The sequence below is a fragment of the Thamnophis sirtalis genome, unplaced genomic scaffold, assembly GCF_051295495.1.
Source record: "Thamnophis sirtalis isolate CommonGarterSnake01/CBP01778 unplaced genomic scaffold, rThaSir2_p1.2 scaffold_15, whole genome shotgun sequence".
Classification (NCBI taxonomy): Eukaryota; Metazoa; Chordata; class Lepidosauria; order Squamata; family Natricidae; genus Thamnophis; species Thamnophis sirtalis.
This window is the reverse complement of record NW_028261395.1, coordinates 10,260,955-10,279,646: the sequence shown is the minus strand read 5'-3', so window position 1 is coordinate 10,279,646 and position 18,692 is coordinate 10,260,955. Positions and strand designations below refer to the sequence as shown.

The 18,692-nt window shown below is 40.8% G+C and overlaps 1 protein-coding gene across 1 annotated transcript in view; it reads right to left on the bottom strand.

Moving 5' to 3' along the window:
- The window catches only part of MICU1 (mitochondrial calcium uptake 1), a 205,215-nt gene that overhangs the window by 94,886 nt on the left and 91,637 nt on the right, over nucleotides 1-18,692 (bottom strand). The window contains exon 6 of the mRNA XM_087701830.1: nucleotides 11,510-11,624. Within this exon, the coding sequence (XP_087557956.1) occupies nucleotides 11,510-11,624 (115 nt within the window). The remainder of the gene's footprint in view (nucleotides 1-11,509; nucleotides 11,625-18,692) is intronic.

Genomic DNA, 18,692 nt, shown 5'->3' with positions numbered 1-18,692 from the left:
GAACAGCCAGGTTTTAAGGGCTTTGCGGAAGGCCTGGAGGGTGGTGAGGGTTCGAATCTCCACGGGGAGTTCGTTCCAGAGGGTCGGAGCAGCCACAGAGAAGGCTCTCCTCCGGGTAGTCGCCAGTCGGCATTGGCCGGCGGATGGAATTCGGAGGAGGCCTAATCTGTGGGATCTAATCGGTCTATTGGAGGTAATTGTCAGCAGGCGGTCTCTCAAGTACCCAGGTCCAATACCATGAAGGGCTTTATAAGTGACGACTAGCACCTTGAAGCATATCCGAAGACCAATAGGCAGCCAGTGCAGCTCGCGGAGGATAGGTGTTACGTGGGTGAACCGAGGTGCACCCACGATCGCTCATGCGGCTGCATTCTGGACAAGCTGAAGTCTCCGAATGCTCTTCAAGGGCTGCCCCATATCCCATTAAACCCATCCACTGCAGGATGGAAGTCACTACACTGAAGGTTATTTACCATGCTGATTCACGTTGTGGGTTGATTGATGTTTTTCAACTTCCTAATTTAGGATGCAGAGAATGTGAGTGACATAATGACAATGTGGCTTCTCTTCCAAAGTAATGAGTAAAATCTGGGACTCCCTCTTCCTAATCCAGCACCTTAATCACTATATACCCCGTTTTCCCTTAAATAAGACCTCCCTGGATAATAAGCCCAATCAAGCTTTTGAGCGCATGCGCTAAAATAAGCCCTCCCCCGAAAATAAGCCCTCCCTGAAAATATTGCAACACAACAGCAGCCATGAGGTGACTAAGCTCGCTGCCTCCTGCAGTTCAAAAATAATAAGACCTCCTCGAAAATAAGGTTAAGTGCTTATTTCGGGGGTCAAAAGAAAATAAGACCATGTCTTATTTTGGGGGAAACAAGGTAGGTAGCCCTTAACTTGCAACAGTTCATTTACCAACTCTTCAAAGTTACAAGGACAGAGGAAAAAAAGTGATTTATGACCATTTTTCAAAATGGTCGCAAAATCCCCATCGTGAACTGATTCATATTTATGACCGCTGCTGTATCCCAAGGTCATGTGATCACCTTTTGCGGCCTTCTGACAAGCAACGTCAATGGGGAAGCCAGATTCACTTAACAACCATGCTAACTTATCAACTGCAGTGATTCACTTAACAACAGAGGCAAGAAAGGTCGTAAAATGGGGCAACAACTCACTTAACAAATGTCTCACTTAGCGACAGAAATTATGGCCTCCGCTGAGGTTGTAAGTCAAGGACTACCCGTATTATATTGTTTGTTTGTTTTTACTTTGTGAGATGCCACAGCATTAAAAAAAAAACCAGCTACAACTAATAAAATACCCTGTTTTCCCGAAAATAAGCCCAATCAGGCTTTAGAGTACAGGTGCTAAAATAAGCCCTCCCCAAAAATATTGCAACACAGCAGCAGCCATGAGGTGACTATGCTCACCACCTCCTGCACCTCAAAAATAATAAGACCTCCCCGAAAATAAGGCCAAACGCTTATTTCGGGGGTCAAAAGAAAATAAAACCCTGTCTTATTTTCAGGGAAACATGGTAAATAGAATATTTTTAACAGATGTGATTAATAAACAAGTACTTTTAAAACAGAAAATCAAGATATATTTATTTTAAAAAAATAAGGAGATTTTTATTCTGTTTTTCACTACCATGTTTCCAACTAGCTGCCCAAAATGCAATTTATTCCAACTTATAGACAAAAAGAAAAAAAAAAGAAGCAAAGTCAGCTAATTTCCCTTAACCTTGTGTCTCCCCACTAAGGAAATTCTAACTGTGCTGAAAAAAAAGTTAACACTGGAGAAACAGATAAACATCACTGCAAAGTCCTCTAAGCTATTTTCCCCTAACATTTTAATAGAAGACAGGAAACCCTGACACAATTTAAAATATTATCATCATGTCTTTTGGGGGGGAAAAAAGTATAAGACACACAGAGTGAATTAGGGAAGCAGACTGCTCAAGAGCAGTAAATTACTTATGAATAAAATATAGTAGCAGACTTCATTTTCTACGCAGGATGCAAATGGCTCCTTGCTTGTAAAAGGGATATGATTTTATTTGAGCCCTGGCCAACCGTAAACACTGCAGTAATAACAAAAAGAATAACCAGAACCCATTTTCTTGGGCTAATTATACAAATGTTTTAAAACTGTTTCTCTATTGGATATTCATTTACCGAAGTCCTATTGGAACTTTCAAAAATATAAATTACACATGGGCTGGAGGTATACAATGGAAGGAGATAAAATGGTATTCCGCAGTACGAAGGAGAGGCGAAGAAGAGGCAATCAAACTATTATCTAAAGCACCTGAGGGCAGGACAAGAAGCAATGGGTGGAAACTAAACAACGAGAGAAGCAACTTAGAACTAAGAAGAAATTTCCTGACAGTTAGAACAATTATTCAGTGGAACAACTTCAGAAGTTGTGAATGCTCCAACACTGGACGTTTTTAAGAAGATGTTGGATAACCATTTGTCTGAAGTGGTGTAGGGTTTCCTGCCTAATAGGGAGGGGGTTGGACTAGAAGACCTCCAAGCCCTTTCCAACTCTGTTATTCTAGTCTATTACACTGAACATCTACGTTGGGACATTTAATTTTTCTTGCTTCAAATCAGTTACAAGTATAGGCCTCCCAACCATGCTTTTTCACGAGGCAACTAGACTTTTCCTCGAAGACATTTCGCTTCACATCCAAGAAGCTTCTTCAGTTCAGAACTGAAGAAGCTTCTTAGAGGAGAAGCAAAACCTTTTCAAGGAAAAAACAAAGAAAGTCCAGTTGGCTCTTGAAAAAAGCATCTTTGGAACAACCAGGGCCTGGATGCCTGAGAACCTCCGTAGACAAGCACAGATTTCGACTAACTGAATTTCAGTGAGGTTGCATTTTCCATGTTGTTTACAGAAGAAGTGTTTCACTACTTATGGCCACAAATGTTCTGTTTACATAGAAGCAGTGGTGGGTTTCAAAAATTGTTGGAACCTACTCTGTGGGTGTGGCCTCCTTTGTGGGAGTGGCTTGCTGCCCATGTGACCGGATGGGAATGGCTTACCACCCATGTGACCGGATGGGTGTGGCTTGCCACCCATGTGACCGGATATGAAATTATGAATTAGTACTTAGGTCGGTCCAAGTAGCTATTCAGAACTTAGTGGTTAGAAGCCATCGTAAAGCAAGATATGGAATTAAAACCAGAAATATTTTGTTGGCTATTTGAAAGGGAGTATAATATATATTTAATTTTACACATGTTAGCAGCTGCTGGAATTGTGTTTGCACAACAATAGAAAAACAGAGATATGTAAATGACTAAATATTACAATGTGCAGGAATAAATAAATTGACAATTAAAATCAAGAAGGCTTTGAATACTTTTTCACGTGGGACTGGTTTTAGCAATTGCCAACTAACGGAAACAGAAATTAGAAATCCAAAAGTATGAAAGAAAATACCAATTATGTAAGGAAAGGTCGCTAAAATGTATAAGGAAATATTACTAGATCATTATTAATGCGTAGATAACTGCGGGACATTACACACCCACCAGTGGTGGTTTCAAAATTTTTGGAGCCTCTTCTGTAGGTGTGGCCTGCTTTCCGGGTCCACTGGTGGAACCTCTTCTAACCGGTTCGGTAGATTTGACGAACCGGTTCTACCGAATAGGTGCAAACTGGTAGGAACCCACCTCTGCATAGAAGGTTCCATTAGACAAATAGAATAGATCTCACTCACAGGGCACTCTACTCAGGAGGAACCACCACTAATTTCTTATACCCAAGTAAGTATCCACCTCTTAGCTTCAATATGTAGATAGATCAGACCGGGGAACCAACTCCAAAAGAAGACTAAAATTACTTTTTATTGAGACTGACTATTATAACAGGATCTTGCAAGCCTGATTATGCTGTACCTGCTCTTCTTTCTTACGGAGGTGTTTCTCTGAGCTGCTTTCAAACGCTATCTATTTTGCACTTCCGGCCCCTTTCCCTAGGCCCGTGATGGCGAACATCTGGCAAGCATGGCACACAGAGCCCTCTCTGTGGGCACGCATGCCATCGTCAGCGGCTCTTCTGGTTTCCAGTGCACGCATGCGCGCTGAACAGCTTATTATTATTATTATTATTATTATTATTATTATTATTATTATTATTATTATATCTATCTATCTATCTATCTATCTATCTATCTATCTATCTATCTATCTATCTATCTATCTATTTATTTATTTGTCTTGTATACCGCCCACTCCCGGAGGACTCCGGGCGGCTCACAAAAGACAAGGGAAAGGGAGAAACGAGACAAGACAACATATTAAAAACAAAACCAACATTCACAATTTCCGTGGAGGTAGATGCTTCTCAGCTCCCCCCAGCCTGCTGGAACAGCCAGGACTTAGTGGCTTTACGGAAGGCCGGGAGGGTAGTAAAGGTCCGGATCTCAACAGGGAGCTCATTCCAGAGGGCCGGAGCTGCAACAGAGAAGGCTCTCCCCCGGGGAATCACCAGCCGACATTGGCTGGCAGATGGAATCTGGAGGAGACCTAACCTGTGCGATCTAATTGGTCTGAGAGAGGTAATCGGCAGGAGGCGGTCTCTCAGGTACCCAGGTCCGATGCCATGTAGGGCTTTATAGGTAGCGACCAGCACCTTGAAGCGGATTCGGAGACTAATAGGTAGCCAGTGCAGCTCGCAGAGGATAGGTGTAACGTGGGTGTACCTTGGTGCACCCACAATCGCTCATGTGAACAGCTGGTGTTCACACGCTCCAAAGTGTCGGGAACCCAAAGACCAGCTGGCGGGTGGACTTGCGCATGCCGTTAAACCCAAAGACCAGGTGGCTGACGTGTGCATGCATGCGCTGGCCACCTTATCTTTGGGTTTACAGCACTCCAGCATGCGTGAAGACCAATGCCATAAACCCGAAGAAGAGGTGGCTGGCTCGCATGCGCACCAGCCAACTGGTCTTTCGGTTTACGGCGCTTCAGCATGTGTGCACATTCTGGTTTGGGCACTCAGTGATGAAAAGGTTCGCCATCACTGGCCTAGGCCAGTGGTTCCCAAACTTGGCAACTTTAAGACTTGTGGACTTCAACTCCCAGAATTCTCCAGCTGGCTGGAGAATTCTGGGAGTTGAAGTCCACAAGTCTTAAAGTTGCCAAGTTTGGGAACCACTGGCCTAGGCAATAGTTCCTGGGTGTCTTTATCAACTTCACTTTCCTCATCCTCAGTTTGGATTGCAGCGTTAAAGTGTGGGTTCCTTCAGCTGCACTTGTTTATATAACCAAATTAATAGCTGCAATTATGGCCGCATACAAATAGCTCATTAGTATTCCATGTTCCAATAAAGGTAAATTTATTCTGTTCTTGTCCTTCATAGTTAAATTCACTAAAAGCAGCAACAGATTATTTCATTGGAGGAAGAAAACAAACAGGCTATTACAGCTCAGGACCAAGGAATAAGAGTAAAGGAATGAAAACTATGCTGAGGATTCTGATTTCATGTCAAGTCCCTTGTTAAGGTAGCAGGTGAGCACACCAAAAGCAATTTGTATCTCTCCCAGAAGCCAAACCTCTACACTTGAAATAGAATAGAATAGAATAGAATAGAATAGGAGTAACGGAAGGGACCTTGAAGATCTTTTAGTTCAACCCCCTCCTTGGGCAGGAAACCCTACACAACTTCAGACAAATGTTATCCAACATCTTCTTAAAAACCTCCACTGTTGGAGCATTCACAACTTCTGGAGGCAAGTTGTTCCATCGATTAATTGTTCTAACTGTCAGGAAATTTCTCCTTAGTTCTAAGTTGCTTCTCTCCTTGATGAGTTTCCACCCATTGCTTCTTTAGAACAACCCTCAGGTGCCTTGGAGAATAGTTTGACTTCCTCTTCTCTGTGGCAACCCCTGAGATATTGGAACCCTGCTATCATGTCTCCCCTAGTCCTTCTTTTCATTAAACTAGACATACCCAGTTCCGGAAACAGTTCCTCATGTGTTTTGGCCTCCAGTCCCCTAATCATCTTTGTTGCTCTTCTCTGCACTCTTTCTAGAGTCCAAACAGGTGGATAATTTAACACCAACACAGCAAAGGAAGAACAAGAAAACATCAAGAAAACAGATAGGCGCTATCGCCAAAAGGAAATGACAAGGATGGATAATTTTTTTTTTATGTTATTAGGATTTATAGGCCGCCCTTTTCCCTGAGGGGACTCAGGGCGGCTTACAATCACAGGGAAGGGGGTGCAATACCAAAAGACAAACAATATGTGAACAGAATAAAATAATAAAAACACAACTTGCATTCAACAGTCAACACTCGGGCGGGTAAATCGGGAACCTATCCCCAGGCCTGATGGGAGAGCCAGGTCTTAAGGGCTGCGCGGAAGGTCTGGATGGTGGTGAGGGTACGGATCTCGACGGGGAGGTCGTTCCACAGGGTCAGAGCTGCAACAGAAAAGGCTCTCCTCCGTGTAGTCACCAGTCGACATTGACTGGCAGATGGAATTCGGAGGAGGCCCAGTCTGTGAGATCTAATCGGTCGTAGGGAGGTGATCGGCAGAAGGCGGTCTCTCAAGTACCCAGATCCACTAAGATAATATAATTATCTTCATGTTCCAAAGAAGTAGTAGTTGTATTTGGGATTTAAAATAAGCAAAAATAGGAGAGATGGCCTGGATTCCAGGTACTCCCTTGCAATCCAGTAATTATTATTGTAGGTTTGCACAATGCAGGCTATATTCTGCTGCTGCACACAATAGGCCAAAATCTTCTCTCACTTTCTAACTCTAGTAATTACACTTTTCTGATAACTGGCATATGGCCTTATCAAGAAAGTGAACTGAATTGATTACTCCCTGTAAATGCAAGTCACGTTAATCAAATAACATTGATTAAATGTGGTGCTTAGTTGCCCAAGGGTACAATCATGAGGAATTTGCATTATCATACAGCAAAACACCCGTACTGTGAATAATGTCAACTACATCCTTGTCTGCAAATCATTGACCAATATAAAAGATGGCTGAGGACAAATTGCACTCAACACATTTTAATAAATATGAATTGGCAACACACTTAACCATTTGCTAAAGCAGTAATGGCTAACCTTTTCCGGACCGTGTGCCCAAAGCACACGTGTGGCCCCTGTGCATGCACCCCGCCCCCTGCATAAAGTGCCCCCCACCCCACACGCATGCAAGTGTGCACTCTGCATGCCCATAACCCCGCGCAGGCGAGTATTGGTATTGGTATTGGTATTTTATTATTTGTATCCCGCCCTTCTCCGGGAGGACTCAGGGCGGCGAACAATTCAAAGGGGAAAAAAGGGGGAACATAAAAGACAAAATACAAATAATAAAAGTCGACAACAATCACACAACCATACATGTCGAGAGGGGAGGGAACTCATCAACCCCAGGCCTGCCGGCAAAGCCAGGTTTTAACGGCTTTTCGGAAGGCCTGGAGAGAGGTGAGGGTCCGAATCCCTGCGGGGAGTTCATTCCAGAGGGCCGGAGCTGCCACAGAGAAGGCCCTCCCCCGGGTAGTAGCCAGATGGCATTGGCTGGTAGATGGCACCCGGAGGAGGCCAACCCTGTGAGATCTAATGGGTCTGTGGGAGGTAATTGGCAGCAGGCGGTCTCTCAAGTGCGCCCATCCCATACCCACACCCAGTGCATGCACACGCCCCATACCTGCACATGTGCACCAGAGGCCCAAACACCAGCTGGCCGGCGGGAGGTACGTGCGCATGTGCAGCAGAGCTGAACTGGGGTGATGGCTCGTGTGCCATCAGAGAGGGCTCTGCGTGGCACCTCTGGTGTGCCATAGGTTCGCCATCACGATGTTAAGGTATAGAAAGACTAATCCTATTGTTCCTTTCCTCCACTTTCCTCATACTCCATTGCCCTGACAGTTCTTCATTTAAATGGAAAGCATTAGGGTGTCCACAACCTACACAACTCAAAGAAGGTTTCATTCTTAGCGGGATCAATATCTCAGTTTCAGGGACTTTTTGTACTAGGTGACATTTCAGTCTGATCGGATAGCTGTTTATAAAGGTTCTATGATATCAGAAGCTCAGTCCCAACATTTTATAATCACAAAACTGCAAAGAGCAGCAGAACCATCAAAAGGCTTGAGGCTGCTGAATTCATTATGCAGCATTATTTTTTTTTAAAATGCATGGAACAGATCAACTCATTCTCGTAAAGAGAACTTGGCGTGCTGCATGTCGTATCTTTAAACTCTTTAATTCCACAGCAAGGATTTTACTGGAGGAACAAGCATTTCCCTCTCTTTATTCTTCTTGCCACAAGGAATGTTAACATGGGAACGGCTCTTCTGATGCCTCAGCCTCTTTCAGTTGTGCTATTCTGAAAATCAGACCTAATAATGCCTGTGCACAGCAGAAAACGGGGAAATCATTTCATATTTATAGTATTGTTTCTTCTTGCCAAGAGACTATTCACCTGGCCAAATTGGTTGTTTTCAAAAAAAACAAAACATTGGCAGACAGATTGTTTATTCTCTTCGTACAGGTGTGCGTTTCTGTACAAGATGGTCAGTTCTCTCAGCTACATGCACAATAGTTTTCTGTGATAAATATAGCTGACTAGCAATGCCCTTGTTGCCTTCTGGACTCACTATCTCAATACCTTTGGGCATCACAAAATTCTACTTGTTTGATCAGCAACTGGGAAGGGAGGAACAAAAGGTTTCCCCAAAAATAAGACCTAATGGAAAAATAAGCTCTAGCATGATTTTTCAGCGTGCTCGTAATATAAGCCTTACTCCAAAAATAAGCCCCTGTTAAGATCATCAGCCAGACGCATTTACCGTATATTTTCCTGAAAATAAGACCTAATGCGTCTTTTGGAGCAAAAATTAATATAAGATCTGGCCTTATTTTGGGGGAAATACAGTAAGTCTCCCCTCCCCATTCAAAGATGGAAAGTTAGCTCATGTAGCAAACTGATGCACAGGCAAGAAATGCCACAACTCAATGACAGAACAAAAATGCTAGCTTCAGTAGGATTCTGTTAGAAACTATGGTGATCCCCTGCGTGACCCGACAAATGCGCGAACGTCAAAAGCGCGCCGACAAAACCGCGGCGCTAAAACCGCAATGTCAAAAGCGCGCCGACAACAGCGCGCCGACAAAAGTGCGCCAACAGAAGCGTGATTTAAGGTAAGGTAAGGTTTAGGGTTAGGTTTAGGGTTAGGTTTAGGGTTAGGGTTACAGCGCGCTTCTGTCGGCGTGCTGTTGTCGGCGCGCTTCAGCGCTCATTCGTCGGCGCGGTTTTGTCACTGCGGTTTTGTCACCGCGGTTTAGTCAGGCGCACTTTTGTCGTTCGCGCATTTGTGGTGGAACCGATCCCCTGTTGTTGTTGTTAGCGTATAGTGTTGTTACATAGCCAAGAGTCCACAATGCTACTGCAGAATAGCAGTTTGACTTGCCCAAGGTAGCAGCCCTGTTATAGGAAATGCTTGTGCATTTCCCAAGGTGTATCACAGATGGGCGAGCTGGCTTCGCACCAGAGAAAAAGACAAGCAGCTCTTCCTGCAGTGTCTCCTAAGGTCTTCTCCCTTCCTGAAGGTGCCTTGCAAGTGGGAGCCAGAACTGAGAAAGTTCAGAGCGGTCAGGAATCTGACTGCCTGCACAGAGCACCAGCTCGTCCCCCCACCAAAGTGGTAGCTATCTATCTACTTGCATAACATGTTTTCAAACTGTTAGGTGGACAAAGCTGAGGCGAGTGACAGAGCTCACCCTGCAGTGGTGGGTTTCAAAAATTGTTGGAACTACTCTGTGGGTGTGGCCTCCTTTGTGGAAGTGGCTTGCCACCCATATGACTGGATAGGAGTGGCTTGCTACCCATGTGACCGGATGGGAGTGGCTTGCCGCCCATGTGACTGGATATGAAATTATGAATTAGTACTTAGGTCGGTCCAAGTAGCTATTCAGAAGTTAGTGGTTAGAAGCAATCATAAAGCAAGATATGGAATTAAAACCAGAAATATTTTGTTGGCTATTTGAAAGGGAGTATAATATATATTTAATTTTACACATGTTAGCAGCTGCTGGAATTGTGTTTGCACAACAGTGGAAAAACAAAGATATGTAAATGAATAAATATTACAATGTGCAGGAATAAATAAATTGACAATTAAAATCAAGAAGGCTTTAGTACTTTTTCACGTGGGATTGGTCTTAGCAATTGCCAACTAATGGAAACAGAAATTAGAAATCCAAAAGTATGAAAGAAAACACCAATTATGTAAGGAAAGGCCCCTAAAATGTATAAGGAAATATTACTAGATCATTATTAATGCGTAGATAACTGCGGGACATTACACACCCACCAGTGGTGGGTTTCAAAAATTTTTGGAACCTCTTCTGTAGGTGTGGCCTGCTTTCCGGGTCCACTGGTGGAACCTCTTCTAACCGGTTCGGTAGATTTGACGAACCGGTTCTACCGAATAGGTGCAAACTGGTAGGAACCCACCTCTGTCACCCTGCCATGCAGAGCTAGGGCTTGAACCACCAGAGCTGAGACCATCTCCAGCATCATTAAGCCACTGAGCCAACGTGCCTCTGTGATCCCCAGTAGTCATTGTAGGTATGAAATTACGGGGATCAGGGCCTGACCTGAATCTTGTTCATGAGTTGAGGCTGCTTCTTAAACACCTAAAAGAGTTTCATGATGTGCCTTCTGCTTATCGAAGAGGCTAACACAGAGTTAAAAGGTGAGCAAGAAGAGCAAGAGTTGTAAAGGCTTGGTAAATATAATATTTAGCATATTTGGAGCTGATGTGCTCTGAATTTTAATTTCCATACAAGTTTTGTGAGATTTCAAATCTTTCCAGATAGAGAATTTAATGATGCACATATAATTCTTTTCCTGCCTTCACGGGGGCCAAATGCAGAATATGTGCAGTTTTCCCAGCCAAATGACTTAGAACAAGATAGGGAGAGAATACTCTCAACCAGACAGAATCAGTGCTGCTCTTTCCACAGCATGATAAATGACAAATCCAAAATTGACAAAACAGGAATGTTTCCAAGAAGAAAGAAGAAAAGAGCTTGTTCATTTCTGATATACATCAGCCACAAATGGGACCCAAAGAAATCATCTAAAAATGGAGAATTGAATGCACACTGACAACAACTGTGAGCCTGATCAAATCACACACACAAAAAAAGCATTGTTGTTATGGCGCACTGCACAATCAGCCAGATGTCTAGACTGGATTTGACATTTCTATCCACCTATCAAGTCCTTCTCAAGGACTTGGGGTAGGCAGACATTGTTTAATTGTAGAGAAATCGTTGGAGGATGTAAGCTGTTCCAAGCAAAGTTGCCTTTTGAAATTGACTGATGGTGACTTTGTCAATGCCGATGGTGTTTAAGCGGTAATAACAGATCCCTTCAAACTCTGTTTTTCTGTATTTAGGAGAAAAAAAACCCACCTGAAATAGAAACAGTATGGAACAAAAACATGTACTTACTTGACAGGACTGTTGTGAGGAAGATATAATCAGAAAAGGAAATCAAGCCACATTCTCCAAGGGCATAAAAGATGCTGTCTTCATCTGCAAACTTCTCACGTTCCTGGGAAATTCTCTATTTTAAAAGATTACGAATACCACAATCCCAAGAGAAGAAAAATATATTTAATTAATAACACACCACAGCTTTAATACTCTATTATTATTATTGCCATTATTCATTTTCTAAATCCCTTCTATTACCATTCAGATATCTTTCCAGCCTTTAAATCTGTCAGATGGGCTTTGGGGGGGTTAAAATATTAAAACCAAGTTCTCTTCTATCTATACTTTTACATAAATTTTGGTCTTTATTGAAGTCTACATCCTTTTGAGTAGAGGAATTATTTCTGAGCAGGCTAGGATTGTGCTATTAACATTTTCAATCCAAGGCAAATCAAGATATGCCTTGTTTTTTTCTAACTTTATAAGTAGGTAATTTAAAGCTTCTATCTTGCCATTTTTAATACATAGTGATCAGAAAGAATTAACTGATGGCTGGTTTGGAGAGTTTTTATACTTCTATGCACAGATAAAATACTGAAGGTTACAGCACTTGAATTTAATAGCAGTGTTGCACTATATGAACATTTCAGGAAACCAGAATTAATAGTACCACGTATTTTCTAAAACTGCAAAACTTAACTAGCTTTGAAGCTTTGCAGACGTGATTTAAAGGATTTATCTTGGCTATGATTTTTGGTGAGGCATACATACTGCAAAACTCTTTTTACACAGCAGGACTGGGAAATGATAGCTAATGAAAATAAAGATAAAAGACCGAATCTAATCTCAGTGTCATGATTAAGAGGCCACAGTTTATCATCAATTGGTAATTGTAATGCAGACAAGACTGTTCTGATCCAACAATTTCTTTTTTCTCTCATTCTATCCATAGATTTAATTAGTAAACTAAAAGCTGTTAAGTCATTTTGCCTTCTGAAGTTTTAAAGGCCAAAAAAAGATGCAAAAATTGGGTTAGAGAGGCTGAGTTCTATCATTTTAAAATAGCTAATTTTTTTCAGAAGTATCAGAAGATATTAGAAGACAAGCACCATACACTCACACACGCACGCACACAGAGAAGAAGTAGAAATATTAAAAAGTGAGTTGTGGTTAATGTATATGAAACATGCAAGCACGGGAGCACATAAATCACAAGCACAAATTTAAGAGCGGTATTAGGGAACAAAAGACACCATCAACAACACACCAGGGTCCAGTTATACAACTGTCCCCTATCGGTTACCTCTGTCTAGCGAGGATCCCATCATATATGAGATAAAGGAAAGACAATTTGTTAAGCAACAACAGTTAAAGCACATTCACATCATCATCTGTTGCATTTGAAGAGCAAGGAACATTTGAAACGATAACAGTCATAATTAAGAAATGTAGAGAAGGCATTGATTAGAAACTGAGATAAGAGATTCAGATGCTGTCTGATGCTATCGTTCTATTTCTGCCTGAAGTACCAGAATTGGAGATAAAGCCATAATAAAAGAAAGTAATCATACTGAGAGAAAGGATAATTAACAAGCCAGGGGTGAGTTGCTACCGGCATTACTGCCTGCTCCGCGCACGTGCGCATTTGCACCTAAAAAAGATATGCACATGTGCACAACATTAGAAAAGGGGGCGGGGGGGAGATTAAATTTTTGCAATGAAGATTGTTCTGCGCATGCGCAGAACCAAAAAATCAAGATGGTGCTGCTGGTTCAGGGGCATGGCAAGCTGCGTTACTACCTACTTGGCTGAACCGGTCCGAACCGGTAGGAACCCACCTCTGCACCGAACATTGTGAAAACATTTTAGGGAGTGTGAGATGTAGCAAAGTTGTACTTATTCTGCAAAATACTGATACCGGTATTCACTCATGATATTTATGAAGTCTTTGTTCTCTGAACTTGGTGGCTTTCAAACAATAAAAACAGCCTAACAAATGAACCACCCAAGAACACACCCACCGACAGGGCAAGCTACTAGTGTATAAAAAATAGCACTCCCTTCTAGCACTGATGATGTTACCTAGGTGGGTAATGAAACAACTGCAAAAAGAAAACCAAGCTCAGAGAGCACCAAGGACCCCACAAATATGTCGTTCATGGTTGAACTACAAATATTCTCTTCTCTCGGTGTCATTATATTTATTCTGACAAAATCAAAAGGGAAAAGCTACATAAGGATATTGTATGTCCAACATTTACACATACAATTGACAACATCTGGAAAAAGATTTGAGACTCACTGCTCTCTAAGATGAATGAAAACTGTACCTAAACTCAGAACTCTGTTGTTTACAGTATTATAATTTCAAGACTGGGTGATCATACTGTTACTACTCCTGTCTCTTGTCATTTTAGTATCTCTTTAGCATGCAACTCTAACTGTAAAGAAAGTTCCACTGAAATGAGATTGATTTCCACTGAAGTATAGATTGCAGATTGAGAGAGACAGAACTTGAGTTAAGATTTTGAACTCATTTAAAGGCATTCTGTTTGTAAAATGTTAGGTCCAAACAATATTTATCCCAATCATGATTTACAATTTTTATTATGGCACTCTGTATCTTTCTTTACATTAGGAGTAGTAACAATATATATCTCATACAGCATATACTACTGCTAAGAATATCCACTTTACATTATGGAGTTCTAAATATCACAATGAATGAGCTTCTGACACTTTGATGCAGTTTTGTGAAATCGATTAATGCAACAGGGATGTCAGTAATTCAAACACATTCTATTATAAACCAGTTTCTCATCTATAAGAATGTGTTTTATACCATTTCCCCCAACTATCATTCCAGCACAATGCATTATTACTCTTGAATCAAATGCAAGTTATTTAAAAAGCAAGCATGCAGGTGTGGTATAATCAGTGGTAGTAGTAATAGGGGTAGTAATAGTAGTAGTAGTAGTAGTAAATGACATGTAGTTAATACTAAGTAGATTAGGCTTCTCTTAATGACTTGCCATTGACATCAGAAAGACTAATAGTACATTCTGCTCTACCCACCTATTGTAAGTCCTCTTTGCACCTGGATTCCAAATTCATTTCTATCTGTTATCAATTTAACTACTTTATAAAGTTCCCATTGATAAAAATGGAAGCATTACTGAAAAAAAATGTGATGGTGATTATTTTAAAAAACAGTTTGACTTACTGAAAAGTTTTATATTTCCCCCATATCGACTGAGTCTGTTCAATATTGTCTGAAGCTCATTGTCACACTAAGTAATTCAATTTAATTCATTTAGAATTTAAAATAATATTCCTAGAAAAATGAAAGTGTCTCTAGCCATAGGTTACAAGCAACTAGAAATAATCATAGTGTAACTGAATAGTATACGAACTCCCTTTTTATGACCCTGTAATCTTTTAATTCGGGATAGAGTCCGGGTGACTGGATGGAGCTGAGCTTTTACTGGCCGGATGCCCTTCCTGATGCCACGCAGAGTTCTCAGTATATTTTTTTTTCTTTGCACCCTAGAAGAGAAATACCTGATGCTACCTAGGATTGAACTCCCAACCTTCCAAGTGGGAGGCGAGTGTCTTCACCTCTAGGCCACCATACCGCTCAGCTGAACAGTATATACCAACATGTAAGAGTGATGCATATATGCTCTACTGCAATACATATATAGTCAAAGAGATGACCAGTTCAATTTCTGTCAGATGGATTTAGACAAATATTTCCCAAACTTGGCAATTTCCAGATATGTACATTTCAACCCTCGGAACTCTAATCAATGACCATCTAATCAATGAGTGATTGTGGAATTCTGAGATTCCAAGTTCACACATCTGGAAATATGACAATTGGGAAACATCGGTTTAGACCTTTAATTAAATGAGGAATAAAAAGCAAATGCATTTTGATGACGTTGCTGTGTATGGACCAGGCAGGAAAAGAGAAGAAATGTTTTAAGACAGACTAAAGGCCTGATTGTCAAAGTGACAACAAATGTATTCATCTGTTCTAAAACAGAAGTTAATATTGTCTGATTGTTGTAAGGCATAATGTATATACTATACAGTATCACAAAGTACATTTACACATATAGCTGTTTCATTGTCCTCTGTATCAAGGAAAAAAAGGACCTGGGATTTTGAAGCTGCAATTAAATTCAAAATAGGATTGTGACATTTAACCTAGCAATTTATGGACAGCTTGGTCATCACATGAACGAAGCCAAGCACATAAAATTGCAAAGGCTTTATTAAAGCACAGAGATTAGTAATATGCTTTCAGATATATGAATTATGAAACACCAAATGTAAAAAAAAGCATGCCAAATAATTATTTATGTCGCTTTATTTACTAGCACCACAAATTCAATTTCAGAAATTGAACTATAGCACATTAATATTATTAATCACCATAACAATGCCCATTACGATATACCCTTGGTAGGTGTGCATTTAATAAGCATATTTTGAATTTTTATCTGTGTCTCCAGCTTTTTTTCTTTTGCTTTTTTTGAGCATACATATTTAAATTGAAGGGAATACATTGCATTAAATTAGAATCTATATTATTATTATTTTATTTCTGGCTTTAAAGAAAATGTGGATACAACTTTGTCCAAGCTAGTTGGGAAGGAAGGAAGGAAGGAAGGAAGGAAGGAAGGAAGGAAGGAAGGAAGGAAGGAAGGAAGGAAGGAAGGAAGGAAGGTTGCAGCCTATGGGGAGTTTCTGCTGGAGAAAATAATTAGTATTTTCTGATTTCCATTGTCTTGCAATGCTTTGTTCTGCTCCAGAAAAAATAGTCTAAATGTTACCTACCACAACACAGTGGTAAAAGTTTCTAAGAACTAGAAGGGATTTGAGAAAAGTGTAATCCCCACCCACTTCTTCCTGTTTTGAAAATCTTGATGTAATCTAGTCTAGTTTGGACAAAATATGAATGCAGATTGCCAGTAAGAGCACATCAAAACTATAAACAGATAATCATTTTACGAACACAGCTAGCCCTCAAATATTATAGTATTTTAACTTTCATATAATAATACAAAACATTTAATGAACAATGTCTGTATATCAAGAGGTATAGGGAACACAATTGCTATAAAATGGAGAATGACTACAAACGGATCATTTGTCTTAAATCATGAAAGAAAGCAGTGAGCATTCAGTGATATTTTCCATGCCATTAATATTTACACTTCAATACTTTTTTTTTTTAAAAAGATAATCTTAAGCAATCAATATACCGTTTTTCCATCAAATATGTATTGTGCATCATGCGTGCCAGAACTGCATACATCTTAACAATTTAGATAATTTGTGTGGTCTCATCTGCCCTTATTTGGGATTAAAGTAACTGAACAATCATTAGAAAAAACATGAATGCTTAAGATTCTGCGTATTGTATTTGTTGTAATATCATTCTCTTTCAATCCCCATTGACCACTTTCAGGTTTGCTAACAGCATAATGTACACAAAAGTTCAAGTAATCTCCTTTTAATTTAATTTAAGAGCATATGGCTCTTAGGCACTTACTTGGATGTAAGTAAACTTTCACCAAGTCATCCCACTGAGAATTGCTTCTCAAACTGAAGTTGGGGGAATGTTTAAAAGGTAAAAAGTTCACCTCGCACCTATGTTCTAGTCGTTCCCAACTCTAGGGGGCAGTGCTCATCTCCATTTCAAAACCGAACAGCCAGCGCTGTCCGAAGACACCTCCGTGGTCAACGCTGTTACCTTCCCACCAAAAGTGGTTCCTATTTTTCTACTTGCATTTTTACATGCTTTTGAACTGCTAGGTTGGCAGAAGTTGGGACAAGTAATGGGAGCTCACTCCATTATTGCGGCGCTAGGGATTCGAACTGCCGACCTTTCTGATTGACAGGCGTCCCTTTAGGGGAATGTAGAAAAGTTTAAAGGCAAAGAGAATTGTGTATTACGAAGTAAAACTGGATTAGCTAGGATGGGCACCTTTATAGGTATATTTTCTACATTCCAGGTTCTCAATTTCAACTGTTCATTAAAGGCATGTTGGCAATCCTGGGGGGAAAAAAGGTTCTGTCTGCCTTAAGGATCATATCAATTTAAATCTAATTTTAATGAGGCAACTCCTGAAAGCAGCAACATCTTTTTTTTTTCAGGTTTGCATGAAAGCTTGAAACAGATGGCTGCTTTAATGCATAACAGAGAGATGTTATGTCCATGAGAAATCCAATGCACAATTGCCAATAATTTTCACATTGTGCACAACCCCAATTGTTATCCTTCCCAAGCTGTTATCCAATGGGTTTTTATCCAAATATATTTTAACATCCCTTAGTTTCGACAGATGGACAAGAGATGTACACCTTTGAAATCTCTTTTTGATTACTCACTACCAAGATACTTGAACCGTTGTTGCTTCAAAATAACATGATCTAAATTTATCTGTGTAAATAAGCATATTTAGGGCACTGATAAATGTTTTACTAAAGTTAATTTTCCAAACATAACTCTCAACCTGAGAGTCTCAAAAAAAAAGAATGGGATCTTTAATTATCATAGGAATTAAGGAACTTAACTGATAATTATTTGAATCTATTTTGTAGTGATCAACAAATCCAGGAGAACAATTAGCTGGAAAGGTCTAATAGAGAAATTGTCCATTTTTCCTCACCCAAACTTTACATATATGATCAAACAGCGCATGTTAAATTCAGTCTGCAGACCTATAGATCAGGGGTGTCAAACTCAAGGCCCGGGGGCCGGATCCAACCCATGGGGTGCTTAAATCTGGCCCATGGGACTGGCCAAGAAATAGTGAAGGACCAGCCCACATTGCTTTTGCCAGAGAGAACGGAGCTCGGGCGGGCTACGTACAGTCCTCCTGAGCTCCGTGTTTGCTGGCACAGGGTTGCAAGAGACCATCTGGACCTGCTTTCACTGGAAGAGTGGTTAGGACACCACAAGTGCCCCTGACATGAGTGATATCGAGCTGGCCATGTCCACCATGGCCCCCCCAAGGTCAAACACAATCCTGATGTGGCCTTCAATGAAATCAAGGTTGACACCTCTGCTATAGATACCCGAAACTCCCATTACATGGATAATGAAGCTTATTTCGGACAATTACTGGGATGCACTACTGAATTGTATAACACGGTTGTGCAGTAAACAGGGTGGTGCAGCTAA